Below are 13,976 nucleotides of genomic sequence, written 5' to 3'. Positions count from 1 at the left end.
GGTTTAGCACAGGCTTCCTCAACCTCAACCCTCCAGATGTTTCTGGCCTACAAGTCCCATGATCCCTAACTAGCAGGACCAGTGGTCAGGGATGTTGGGAATTGTAGTCTCAAAACATCTGGAGGGCCGTGGTTGAGGAAGCCTGGTTTAGCATGTTAAGGGCTTTCAATGCTCACTCAACTGCCTAAATGCCAGGAAATGGATGAATCACTTCAGTTGCATTGATGGCTTCAGTTGCAAAGTGTGCACAACATACTGTTATGAGTTGCGGGGGTGGAGGGTGGGGTGTCAGTCCGGATGATGCCCTGAGTCCCTTCCAATTTTCGGAATCCTGTATCTGTTATGGTAGAATGCATGGCAGCAAGCTTGCCAAACCAATTCCTTTGTTCAACTAATGGCTTTGGCTGACTAGCTTATCACCATGAGGAGCATAATAAAATAAGTTGCTCTGTGGCGTAGAATTCCTTGCCCTTCCCTGCCCCTCACCTAACTGCTAAGTAGGAGGACTGTTATGTACTGAGCTGAATCCTAGAACAATAGGATCTAGAATACAGCAGTCTGATTAGTTCGCAGGAGCCATCCAATCCAGCTCCAGGTGGAAGTAAATAAGCGACCTGACTGGCCTGCAGGAGCAGCCAATCAGGCTTCTGGAGGAGGTGAATCCACATCCTGATTGGTCTACAGGAGCAGCTCGGAATTAGCCAATCACGCAGGGCCCATTGTATAAATAATGTATATAAAGCTAGACGTTTTGGGGAAAGTTTCATTCATTGCTACTATGAGCTGAATAAAGAGCATGAGTATATTTCAAGGACAAAATAATAATAATAATAATAATAATAATAATAATAATAATAATAATAATAATAATTTAATAATAATAATAATTTATTTATACCCCACTCTGGGCAGCTTCCAATAAAACACTAATATACAATAACCTATTAAACATTAAAAGCTTCCCTAAACAGAGAGACTGATTGGTCCGCAGGAGCCACCCAATCCAGCTCCAGGTGGAAGTGAATCAGCGACCTGACTGGCATGCAGGAGCAGCCAACCAGCAACCAGAGAGATCTGTGCGAGTTGCTAGAAATGGACACACACAGACATGCTTGCTCTGTGCTGCTTCCAAAGCTCACACTAATGTAGAAGCAATATATTTTGGGGTGTTAATGCTCCTCCATCCTATGCTCAGGTTGTATATATAGGTAAAAAGAACTGTATATCCTAAAGACAGTCCCCGCTGACCTTCATTCCAAGGAATCTGACCTCTGGGCAAGTGCTTGAATCCCAGGAATCTCTTGCTGCATGGAGATTGGGGTGGCATGTATAAATATCTTTAAAGCACACTCAAAGCGCATTCTTTTCCTTGAAGAAATCTGGGCAATTCTAACTCTATCCCTCAAAGAGTTAGAATTCCCAGCAACCCTTAACAAACTACAGGGCCCAGAATTCTTTGAGGTGGGAAATGTCCTTTGAATGTGCACACAGCCCATGTGTCTATTCCAGTAAACACGTCTATTCCTTGTTTATAAAGTTCATCCTTTGGATCCTGGGTTAACAAAGGACTAATGAGGAAGGTCCAGAATTCTGTGGGGACTTACATTCTTGCCCAGTTCCAGCAATGAGGCAGCAATGTAAGCTGTTAGTGAGAAGTCATCATCCACACCGCCCTAAGAATGGAAGAGAGAAGTCAAGCCAGAGGACTATGAGAGCCATTTCCTCACAGTTTGGAAAACAATGATCAGGCCTTGAGTATATGACTATTTTAAGCGTCACTTATAAGCACCAACGTGATTCACTCCTGTCTGTGTGAAACTCCCACCTTAAATGTCAGGAAAGGTAATTTCAAGGTATCGCCCACGCCCCAAGAAAGTTTATACAAGGAGTGGCCAAAACATTCCTGAGTCAGGAGGAATCGGTCATGCAGCACAGGAAGCAGGAGAGAGATCTTGCAGAACTACATTCATTATAATTTGTGTTCTTTCTGTTAATCTGACAAAAGCACCAGAAACATATTGGGCATCGGTTGTTCATCAGCTACTGCTGTTTCGCAGGAAGGAAATAGCAAGCTGCCTTCTTCTGCACCAGAGATTCTGCCTGACGGAGAAACGCAATTGCAGGGTGGGAGTGACCCTCAGCCTCCGCTGCTGACCTTGGAAGAATGCTGAGAGAGGACAGGCAGCTCCCAAGACAGGCAGCACTTCTCAAGACAAAAGGCAACAGGAGCATTGCTAACGATTGCTCCTCAGGACCCCTTTATTAAGAGAGCACCAGCATGGTCTAACCTGGGGACGGATTTATGGGCTTATATCAGCTTCCTGTTTCAGGTGTACAGAGATTTTTACTCCAAGTAAAAACAACACAGGTTAAACCACAGAGCCTAGGGCTTGCAGATCAGAAGGTCGGTGGTTCGAATCCCTGCGAGGGGGTGAGCTCCCGTTGCTCGGTCCCTGCTCCTGCCAACCTAGCAGTTTGAAAGCACTCCAGTGCAAGTAGATAAATAGGTACCGCTGTGGCGGGAAGGTAAACGGTGTTTCTGTGTGCTCTGGTTTCCATCCCAGTGCTCCGTTGCACCAGAGGCAGTTTAGTCATGCTGGCCACATGACCCAGAAAGCTGTCTGTGGACAAACTCTGGCTCCCTTGGCCTGAAAGTGAGATGAGTGCCGCAACCCCCATAGTTGCCTTTGACTGGACTTAACCGTCCTGGGGTCCTTGACCTTGACCTTTTACCTTTTTACCATGAATATCTGTCATGGCTTTAGCAGCATGTTCAAGAAGCTTCATACACAGGGCATCAGAGGAATCCCTGAGCTAGCTTGTGCAATATGACCAGACCAAGCCAGGGCCATTAAGAAACAGATCAGGACCATTGAGAGCCATTGGCAATGCAAGAGAACTGCCCCCCTCTTGCCCTGAGGTGTGAACAGAGACTGGGGGTTTGGAAGGTTGCTAGGGTAACTGGGTGTGAGGTGACAGGAAAAGAGAGTTTTTATCAGGGTGTTCTGGGAAGAAGAAAGAGTGGGGTCCATTTTGGGGAGGCTGGCTTGGGGAGATGTCTTGGACTCCATGGCTGCACTGCTGTGGAGAACAAGCCCCTCTTGAAGTGACCATACTGTAAGATCTGGTCTCCTTCCATGCAGACAAAAAGTGGAAGTAGGTGGATAAACCATATTTCTTAAAGCCACGAGAGTCTTTGACACGTCTCAATTCTCCAAAGGATCACAAGCCCTGGAACCCCCTGTAGGTTTGCTACTGCTCAGCAGAGAGGAGGAACCAAACTTTTGTAACAGTATGATGCTGTTATCATAATTCACAGTGCTCTTACCTTGAGGGCATTGTTGAAGAGCCTCCCCACACTTTCAAAGCAGCCGCTGGGAAGTTGGTGCTTCCCCAGCCAGCCTACAGCCTCCTGAATGTGCTTCTCATCAACAGAGATATAGGCATTTGCATGGCCCAAGGCCTTAACCACAAAAGCTGTCAGCCTGCAGAGCGGGAGAGAAAGCGGAGGAGGAGAATCAGCTCCAGTCTCAGACCCACTCAAAGCAACAGCCACACCTTTGCCCAACTGGCACCAGCTCAGCTTACTCACCAGGTATTGCCTTCAGCATCGCTCTTCCCAAAAGCACTGTAGGAGCCATCGTCATGTTTGTAGAGCAACTCACGTTGGTACCCTACAGGAAACCGGGAAGAATCAGTACTATTAGTTTGGGAATGTGCAATTTAATGAGGCTGGTTTGCTGGATGCAGTGAGTAATAATAATAATAATAATAATAATAATAATAATAATAATAATAATAATTTTATTATTTCTACCCCGCCCATTTTGCTAGGTTTCCCCAGCCACTCTGGGCAGCTCCAAACAGAATATTAAAAACGCAATAAAACATCAGTTATTAAAAACTTCCCTAAAGAGGACTGCCTACTGATGTCTTCTAAAAGTCAGATACAGTGGTACCTTGTTATTTAAATGGCTTGGCTCCCAAATGAATCGGCTCCTGAACGTCGCAAACCCAGAAGTGAATGTTCCGGTTTGCAAACGTTTTTCGGAAGCTGAATGTCCGACGCGGCTTCCGATTGAGTGCAGGAAGTTCCTTCAGCCAATCGGAAGCCATGCCTTGGTTTTTGAACTGTTTTGGGGGTCAAACAGACTCCCGGAACAGATTAAGTTTGAGAACCAAGGTACCACTGCAGTTGTTTATTTCCTTGACATCTGATGGGAGGGCGTTCCACAGGACGGGCGCCACTACCGAGAAGGCCCTCTGCTTGGTTCCCTGTAACCTCACTTCTCACAGTGAGGAAACTGCCAGAAGGCACAGTAAACAAGGAGAGGCACATAGACCAGCACTCTAAATGCTACATCACAGTGGCTCTCATTTGTATCCTATCCTTGCAATTAACAGCTGGTATACATGGGGCTTTTTCTAGAAAAATAGCACCGCTATTCCATCCCTTTGCTATCTGCACAGTCCATGCCAGCCCTCTCCTCATTTTTGTGACAGAGAAATGCTCTACTCACCACTCTTCATGTATTCTATTGCCTTCTCTTTGATCTCAGGAGTCACTTGGTTCGTTTTCTCCAGGTATTGGAGGACAAAGATGTTGGGAACAAATTTTACCATGTTCTGCTCACCACAGCCAAAGGGCATTTGAAGTAGCTGGTCTATGTTTTCTAGCGCAGCACCCATAATGTCTCCTGGATGTTGACAAAACGATGGAAGAAAACATTGTGAGCACTTTCCCCAAACTCCTGAAGAGACTCTAGGAAAAAATCTCCTCTCTGCTAGCAACCTGCGACCTAAAATTCAGAGAAATATGTCCAGTAAAATCTGCTTGGATAAGCCCAGCATCTGCACGGCCAGACTTGTCAAGAAGTCCCCATGCATCCAAGGCCTTGTCAGGCATCAACATGGGCATCTGATCTGGAGTATCCTTTAAAGCATGCTTTTGCCTTGGAAGTTGTGTGGGGGACATTACTTTTGTTTAACGTGCATGTGGAGACAACAGGCTCTCCTCCAACACTATGCACTTTTATTTAAACATGTGGAGATTATGATCAAGACCCCGGGATTCCTGATTGTGCTGGCTCTCCTCTGACACTAAAGGAATGTGCACAGGACAGAGCCACCCCCCCAGGCTGCCTCTCTCTCTTATCCATCTTTGTTCTGCATGGTTTGAATATCTGTAATGGACTCTCATCTCTCATGTGGCCAGAGATGGGGCAGGAATGTGGGGGCAAATTTCCTCACCAATGCAGGAGACGGTAGCTCGGCCAGAGTCCTCCACAACAGCTTCAGGCAGCTTTAGAGAAACCTCATCATGAACTGGGTCCCCTGAAAGGAGATGAAGAACAGGAATTAATGCAGTTGAATACACTAACCAAGTGGTCATAATCTGCAGTTGGACTTGCACGCAGCGAAGATGGGACTAGGAGCTTGCTAGCTCAGTGAGTCTGTTTTTAGCCACTCTGTTTTCTCAGCTGTCGTTCTGCCCCCTCTGCATCCCATCCCTTCTCCCCTTGGCAAGCAGAGAGACAGAGTGTGTGTCTTGGGTCTCTTTTGCATCCCGCTACTGCCCTAGGGAAGAGACACGTCTCCAGCCCAATGACAAGCAGAGCAACACTTCGTCTTCTCTCCAACTTGTGTTCTCTGGGGCCCCATCACAAGCCAAGCTGCCCTGAGCAGGGATGCAGCCTAAGCACACCTGAAGAGCAGAGGAAGGCATTGTGGGTCTCTTCTTCAAGGACGCCTTCTGGCTGTGGGAGGAAAAGAGAATGGGAGGGTGAGTGGGGCTGCTCTCTCAGGGGAATAATCTCCTTCTCCCTTCTCTGCCTTTCCCCTGCTCTGTGTAAGAGCTCTCGCAATTGCCAGGCCTTCCAACTGATCACAGCCCCTGGCTGACATCGCCTTAGAGATGGAAACAGGGAGGTTGTGCAAAAATCCAAAGGCCCTCTCCTGCCCAGCACCCAATGAATACAATTCCCCCCTCAAAAAAACCTGTTTAGGGGAGACCCAGAGTTCTGAATCAGTTGCTGCCACTTGATAGCTGTGAGCCAAAGTTGGACACCAGGGGCTGAAGGCCACATAGACACTGACCTTGACCAGCAGGGATTTGACCACTGTGTCTGACCGGCCTCGCGGAGGTGTGGTGGAAATCTTATTGCCACACAGATCATGTGTCTCCTCTGCCTCGGCGGTGATCGAGAGATTGACGTGCCCTAGAGAAAGGCAAAATTGGCACAGACCCATGATAAGTGCCAGGAGCTCAGGGAGGGGAAGAGGCTGATGTAAGGGACAGAGGTCGGAGTATAGTAATGTAGTACAGTATTTTAATATTTTTATTGGAAGCCGCCCAGAGTGGCTGGGGAAGCCCAGCCAGATGGGCGGGGTATAAATAATAAATTATTATTATTATTATAGAGGGTTCTTGAATGGAGATGGACCCCCAACCTCTCCTTTGTAGCCTAGTCCCCAAATCTGCCCTGATGCACAGCTGCCATTAGCAGAAATTGTGGAGGGACGCCATCTTGGATGGGGAGGAAACAAACCCATAGTACATTCAGCAGGGGGCATTTTTATTACTTTCCATATTCCACTTAATGCCTGCTTGGCTTCCAAACAGAAGAATCTGTTGGTTCTGTCAAGTGTCCTCAGATGACAAGGTCTTTGGGGAAGAAACAGAGGGACCCTTGGCAGCCGCAAGTCTCCTCCCACCCACTCAGGCGCCTCAACCTCACCCAGCTGAGTCGCCGTCACGTTCCAGGAGAAGGTGTGGGCCTCCTCAGCACAGAGGCAGGTGCTGAACTGGCAGGCCGGGCATGGCTTCACGTCCACCTCCTGCGACTCCAGCAGCTTCACTCTCACCTGGGAGATGCAGCAAAATGACCCTCGTGAAGCAGGCAGCGCAGTGAGTCCAAAGCAAGGGGCAAACATTCAGAGAAGAAGCACAGGAGGTGGCCCTATGCTAGGAGTGAGATCCAGACCCCCATGCCTAGGGTGCCCCACATTGGGAAGCTGAGTAGGGCATAGACTGTTTCCAGTAAGACCTCAGTGAGTGGGGTCTCCTCGTGCTTCAGGGGCACCATATTAACATGTGAGGAATGCCACCCCAGATCAGACTGGCGAGATTTATTCACTCAACAAAGTTTATAGGAAGACCTCTAAGCCATTTGCAAAAACCCTCAGGATTATGAGTGTGTGGCTTGGCTTCCTCACACAAACCCCTCATGGCTGTTGCTCTGTGAGCCCCTCATGAAGCTCTTCAGCTGGTGGCCTGAATTGCGGTTGTGGGGAAGAGGAAGGGGGCAGCAGATGGGCATCCCTAGGCCTTGGCAGCAGATCAGACTGGGTGGCTTTCTGGCCTCTTCTGGCCTCTTGCAGCAATAAGGCTGTGTTGCATATGGGGCTGTGCCCACACCACACCTTTAAAGCACACTCAGGGGTGGCTGTGGGAGGAAAACTGCAGGTTCCCAGGACTGGGGGGCGAGGAGGGAATGTGCTCTATGGACCTCTTCTGCCATGAAGGGGATGGGGCTGCCTTGTGCTTCCTGTTGTCCATACTTCTGTGGAGCTTCTGCTTCTTCACCCACAGCAAGAAATGCAAGCTGTCCCCTCAACACTGAACGCAGAGTGGTGGGGGGAGGAGGGAAAAGTACTGACCTGTCCCTTGGGAGAGACAGGTGAGTGCAGGTGTAGGAAGGGCAAGGCCCTGGTGAGGTCCAGCCCCCCAGCCTCCATCTCTATCTTGGGGGGTTCCCTCCACCTCTTTCTTTCTGGATACACATATAAGGGAAGCTTGTTTGCTTGTTCTCAATGGACACTAACCTGGATACATTCCTTCATGTAATTGAAGACAGTGGACTTTAGCAGCAAGGTCTCCCCACGGACCACAGAATACGGCAGGCTCATATCCACAAAAAATGGCTGGAAGACCCGGAACTTGGCTTGCCGGGCGAGTCCGAAGCCAATGTCGGCCACACAGAAGGCATCAGCGTTCCACTCCGTGATCGTGTCTGGAGCCGTGACCGGGTAAGTTGCTTTCCCCTCCTCGCTGAAGAACAGGAAGACAGGTCACTCCCTCAGTGACAAGAAAATATAGTCGTTCACTGCTAAGGCAAAACCAATATCACCAGAATATAAGTTTGTTTGGTCAGAGGAGCACACCTCCAAGTATGAGTTTAACCAAGCCTCTAGTTCTGTGCTAGGTCTCAGTTAGAATAGAGGAATTTGGAGATGGCAGTATAAGAATTTATACTCTCTGCCATTGGTGTTTATGAAAATGTTGTGGGCCTCAACAAAAGAGGAACCTTCTTCAGGATATATTACAGAGAGGTCTGCGCTCCCGCTGTTGGTAAAGGGACCCCTGACCATTAGGTCCAGTCGTGACCGACTCTGGGGTTGCAGCGCTCATCTCGCTTTATTGGCCGAGGCAGCCAGTGTACAGCTTCCAGGTCATGTGGCCAGCATGACTAAGCCGTTTCTGGCGAACCAGAGCAGCGCACAGAAACGCCGTTTACCTTCCTGCCGGAGCGGTACCTATTTATCTACTTGCAGTTTGACATGCTTTCGAACTGCTAGGTTGGCAGGAGCTGAGACCGAGCAACGGGAACTCATCCCGTTGCAGGGATTCAAACCACCGACCTTCTGATCGGCAAGTCCTAGGCTCTGTGGTTTAACCCACAGCGCCACCCATGCCCCCCCTGCTGTTGGTACAAACTTGCAATCAGTGGGAAGAACAGAATAGTTGCCTATTTTTGTGGAATTTTCCACTTTACTAGAGTTCCCCCCGCCGCCCCCTGTGCTCCCGTAGAGCAAGTATATACTGCATGATAATGAGCAGTATAATGACACCATCCGAGCCCCACAAAATTACAAATGCACACCTCTGGTTCGTAAGTGATATAAGCATAAACTTCTGCCACTGGGCAGGCTTTCAGAGAAACATTAGAAAGATGCATTTTTGAAATTATTATATAAAACGCCAATCTACAATACAAAATACAGCCTTAAGATAATGCCAGCTGAGTGGAAGAAGAAGAAGAAGAGCAAAATGTCAAATTGGAGCAAACATCAAGCCTCAGAAAACCCCAATAGATGTTTCTTGCACTTCAACTTTAAAGACCGAGTTTTTGGTGGGAAAAGGTCCAGAGCAACAAAACCAAACAAAAGCAAAGGCTTTAGATTGTGTGCCTGTGCCGGGGAAGCATGGAGCAAAAGGTGAGCGCTAAATGAGTGATGGCCAAGCAAGATACTTCCTGTTCCCACATGGCATTTGGTTCCCTCCCCAGCAGAGTTTTACTTACTTGACAGGGACCAGAGCCCAGACCCAAGTCTCTGGAAAGTACGTCCTGGGTTTGGCTTCCTCTGCTTTCCCGGGGACCGAAGAAAAAGCCTCAGGCACCACTTCACTCCTGGAAGCAACATTAGGCACAGCCGGTGCAACGCCACCTACTCCTATTTCTTTGCAGAAATCAAAGAAGCAGAAATCAAAGATGGTCAAGCAGGAGAGAACTGGGAATGGAAATCCACCCCATCCTGGAATCTGAAGGTAATATAATAGGGCAATCATTTCCCATGATAAATATTTGCAAATTGCTCCCATAATTATTTCTGTTCACAGATTTGGCATGCTTGTGCTTCTGCAATGCTTCAAAAACCTATACAGATCTTTAAAAGCATGATCTGTCTCTAGCCAAGGGTTCAATAAAAGGAAAGGTAGATAAAAAGGATGAGTCTTGTTATATCCCACCCTGCCAAAGGGAGGCTCCAGTTGAGAAACTGTCAAATTATGATTGTGATTCTCACCTAAGCTATAGCGAACAGGTGCCATTTCTGGCAATCTACAGGACACTGGCTTCTTAATTTTGGTGTTGGTTATAACTTTCATATTTAATTGCTGTAAAAATCAAAGAGAAAAGTGAGTGGTGGCATATGAGAGCAACATGAAATGAAAGAAAAATTCTATGAGGCAAGGTCATTTGAATCTCTGGCATGGAAATCATTGCAAAATGCTCTGCATTCCAATAATGGATGTGTACAAGGTTTGACCCACAATTCCACAAAAATGATTTGAGACACATGCTGCATATTACGTTGTGTTACAACATTGATCTCTGCTCAGGTGTCAATCAAGGGAAATAGAGGAGGAGTTGAGGTTTATCTGAAAGCTCATTTGGCTCTCATCAAGATCAGCTAGGCAATATTTTTGGCCCTGTTGGCTTCGTATCTTTGCCTAAAAGAAAACGATTTCTCTGAAGACTCTGAAATTGACATTTTTAGGTCACTACTTTATATTCCCCCGTTACAAGAATGCACATATAGACCACAAAACAGAAGCCTCTTTTAAGACTACAAAATGTAGCTCCAGATTTATAGGCACACACGGGCACACATTTCACAGAAACACACTGGTGTGTTATGCTTCCCACTTCATGTGCATTGTATCATGTCCCCCCCCCCCCTTGTTCTTTGTGGAACACAATTTATTTATTTTTTATTTGAATGGCCTATAGACCACTTTTCAGGCAAGCTGCCTCTCAAATTCATAAAATCCAACAGGAAAGGCAGTTGAAAAATTAAAACATCCAATTCTATCCTGCGAACATACAAACCAACAAAATAGCTCATCTAGCTCTAAAACAACCATCACCACAACAGCCAACACTGATAATCCAGATTAGCTTCCCAAATTCATGATAAAAAGGGTCATTAAGGCCCATTAAAAATGAGCAATGGGCCTTAATGCTTGCCTGATCTCACTTAGAAACATATTCCATAATTGTGGAGCCACTTCTGAAAAGGCCCTGTTGTGTGTGTCCATCACCCTAATTATTTGCACAGACTGGCAACTCAAGAAATCTCCAAATAGGATCTTGTATGGGCAGATTGTAACAGGTGCAGGCAGTCCTTAAGAGAACCTGGTCCTCAACCATTAATGGGTTTTAAGGTTATAACCAGGACTTTGAACTTGGCCTGTAAATGCCTTAGTGCAGGGGTCACCAACCTTTTTCAGCCGTGGGCCGGTCCACCGTCCCTCAGACCATGTGGTGGGCCAGACTATTTTTTTTTGGGGGGGGGGAATGAACGAATTCCTATGGCCCACAAATAACCCAGAGATGCATTTTAAATAAAAGCACACATTCTGCTCATGTAAAAACACCAGGCAGGCCTCACAAATAACCCAGAGATACATTTTAAATAAAAGGACACATTCTACTCATGTAAAAACTCATGTAAAAACACGCTGATCCGTGGGCCGGATTGAGAAGGCGATTGGGCCGCATCCGGCTCACGGGCCTTAGGTTGCCTACCCCTGCCTTAGTGGCACAATATTCAGCCACTCAGCCTCAACTAGTAGTCAGGCGGTTGCATTCTGCCATAGTTGAGGTTTCTAAACCATCCTCAAAATAAGAGTCCACTGCACTTGTCTAGCCTAGAAGTCACTAGTGCATGGACAACAATTGTAAATTTGGTGCTCTCCAAATAGGGTTACAGCTAGCATAACAGATGAGGCTGGTAATAAGGCATCCCTGGCCAACACCATCATATAAGCTTTCCCAAGTAGCACCAACAGCACTTTAGTCTCGTCAAGATTAAGTTCCAATTGTTTACGCTTTTCCAACCTTGTACAGTCTCCAAACACTGATTCATAATTTCAACAGCCCTCCTGGGACAAGCAGGTGGAAACTGGGTTCCATCTACATATTAATGACACTTCAGCCCAAACCTCCAAATGACTTCTCATGTGGATACTGATAAGCTTGGGCAATAGAACAGAACCCCAAGAAATCCCATTGGAATGGAAATCAGCCAACGCCATTTTCTGAGACCAATTCTCCAAGAAGAATTGGAGCTGCTGTAGACTGGACAAGTGGTCCAGAAGGATACCATGGTTGATAGTACTGAAAGCTGCTGAAAGATCCAAGAGAAGCAGGAAAAGTCCTTTTCAGTTCCAAAACTGAGTCTGAAGCCAGACTGGAAATAAATCTTCAGGAGGACGTCTGAAGTCCACATCCCTGCCCAGGTCTGGCAGATTTCACTAGCCAAGAAGGGCAAGGATCAGCTGGTAGGCTTCATCCCTTCAAGGAAACTATCTACATTCTCAGCATGCACAAGCAGAAAGCAAGACAAACAACATGCTTTCAAGCAACATGACAAGATGATGCACTAGCCTCAACCATCTCTGTCTCTGTTACAATTATATGGCATCCAGATTATATGACATAACTGCAAAATGCAAGCTTTAGAGAGTTCCTGACTCACTGAGTTCTCTTTGCTCCTCAGTTGTTGCTGCGCTGAGCTTATCTATAGATTGGTTTAGTGTGGCATCTGAATTTGGGCTCGTAGTTTAACAGTCCCAGAAAAACCATGAGCTGTAAATCACAGGACAAACCTTGGAAGCTCCTCCTTATTTAATGATCCTGGGAACCATCAGAATGTATGCCATTGACAATCCAAATCAAAGGAGGTTTCAGAGAAGACTGGATTAGGAACAGATGGTACTCACTTTGAACAGGCTGTAGGCATCAGCCTGGGTTTGGAACCAGGGGGCCATAATGGACCGTTTTGTCTTTGGACCCTCAGAAGGTAGACAAGGATATGGCTCAAAGTCTTCCAGGTCAAAGTAAAACCCTCTGGAGCCAATCAGACTAGACTCAATATGTTGATACACCTGAAAACAGAGATTTCTGGATTGAGTTTGAGCTGACCCAAGTCCCACAGTTGATATGAACATTTTTTATCCCAAAATGCATAACCTTGAATTTCATTCCATCTTACTCCAGGTCACGCCCATTTAATTTCATTCTTGGGATTAAGATGTGGTATCTGCTGTGTTTATATTCATTCTGGTACCCCATTAACTACAGAGGAACTTATCTCCACAAAATTGTATTTGAGTTGACAAGTGTTCTTCCTGTACTATAATGTAGCCTGCCTCCTTTTTTAGGTCAATGGTAGAGGAGGAATAATACTGGAATTAATAATTGTAGAATTATTATTATTTTTTAAATGTAATTTTTATTAAATTTCTGTTTTACAATTTAAAAAACTCATTTAAACAATCTTAAAATATTAATGACTTCCCTTCTTCTCTTTCTATTGATCATTTTGCATATCATAAATCCCTGCATATTTTACAAAAACTAAACCATTTAGTATTCCATTGTTGCATCCATCAAAACTTATCAGGCCTTATCAGAGGCACTAATAGTAGAATTGATTGAGCCTAAGTGGGAAGGATGAGCTGTCTTACTTCCTCTGGGGTCAGTGTTGCATTTCCCTTCAGCGCGACACTTTTGTCCACAGCACGGAGAGAGCACAGTGCACCAGGGGCGGCTTCGATTTGCAGGTTGACCTTTGCTCCTGGAAGTTCCTCTGTCTCAGAGAAGCCCAGAGTCACCTGTGGTTGGAGACAGATTTTCAGATGGAAAACCTGAACTGAAAAGCAATAATTTAGAACACCAAAGAGAGAGTTTTTATATAGAATCTAGATCAGCCTGGTGCCCTCCTTCCAGATGTTTTTGACTACAGCTCACATCAGCCCCAGGCATTTGGAGGGCAGCAGGTTGCACTGACTGATCTAGATGATGTTTACTGTGAACACTGCATTCCTTTGCATTTATGTTTCCCCACTATTTTCCCCACTAGGTTTTTTTTACTTTTAATTTTCACCATAATTACAGTGCTATTTATTCAGGTGTGAAACACACTATTATTTCAGAGGGGTGATCTATAACGTTGCTGGTGATTATGTGTTACCCTATGTCTTCAACTCCAGTGAAACCCAGCCTAACCACGGTCAACAGCATTACAGTCGTATCTTGGAAGTCAAATGGAATCCATTCCGGAAACTCCTGCAGCCAATCAGAAGCCAAAGAAGCCCCACTGGATGTTCGGCTTCCAAAAATAGTTCGCCAACCGGAATAGTCACTTTTGGGTTTGCGACGTTCGGGTGCCAAAACGTTCAAGAACTAAGC

General features: G+C 46.2%; 1 protein-coding gene across 2 annotated transcripts in view; it reads right to left on the bottom strand.

Annotated features, from left to right (window-relative positions):
* The window catches only part of LOC310834590 (alpha-2-macroglobulin-like protein 1), a 49,686-nt gene that overhangs the window by 9,383 nt on the left and 26,327 nt on the right, over positions 1 to 13,976 (bottom strand). Inside the window, exons 16-28 of one of the 2 annotated variants that reach the window (XM_083718353.1) lie at positions 13,253 to 13,399; positions 12,506 to 12,670; positions 9,805 to 9,895; positions 9,303 to 9,459; positions 7,825 to 8,050; positions 6,738 to 6,864; positions 6,097 to 6,218; positions 5,705 to 5,756; positions 5,251 to 5,334; positions 4,521 to 4,697; positions 3,593 to 3,674; positions 3,329 to 3,485; positions 1,605 to 1,673 (exon numbers count right to left, since the gene is read on the bottom strand). In XM_083718353.1, coding sequence (XP_083574479.1) covers positions 1,605 to 1,673; positions 3,329 to 3,485; positions 3,593 to 3,674; positions 4,521 to 4,697; positions 5,251 to 5,334; positions 5,705 to 5,756; positions 6,097 to 6,218; positions 6,738 to 6,864; positions 7,825 to 8,050; positions 9,303 to 9,459; positions 9,805 to 9,895; positions 12,506 to 12,670; positions 13,253 to 13,399 — 1,656 coding nt within the window. The remainder of the gene's footprint in view (positions 1 to 1,604; positions 1,674 to 3,328; positions 3,486 to 3,592; positions 3,675 to 4,520; positions 4,698 to 5,250; positions 5,335 to 5,704; positions 5,757 to 6,096; positions 6,219 to 6,737; positions 6,865 to 7,824; positions 8,051 to 9,302; positions 9,460 to 9,804; positions 9,896 to 12,505; positions 12,671 to 13,252; positions 13,400 to 13,976) is intronic. The other variant, XM_083718354.1, reaches the window with a different exon arrangement.

Source organism: Podarcis gaigeae (assembly GCF_964106915.1).
Source record: "Podarcis gaigeae genome assembly, chromosome: 17".
NCBI lineage: Eukaryota > Metazoa > Chordata > Lepidosauria > Squamata > Lacertidae > Podarcis > Podarcis gaigeae.
The sequence above is the reverse complement of the archived record's forward strand: the minus strand, read 5'-3'. Positions and strand labels throughout refer to the sequence as shown.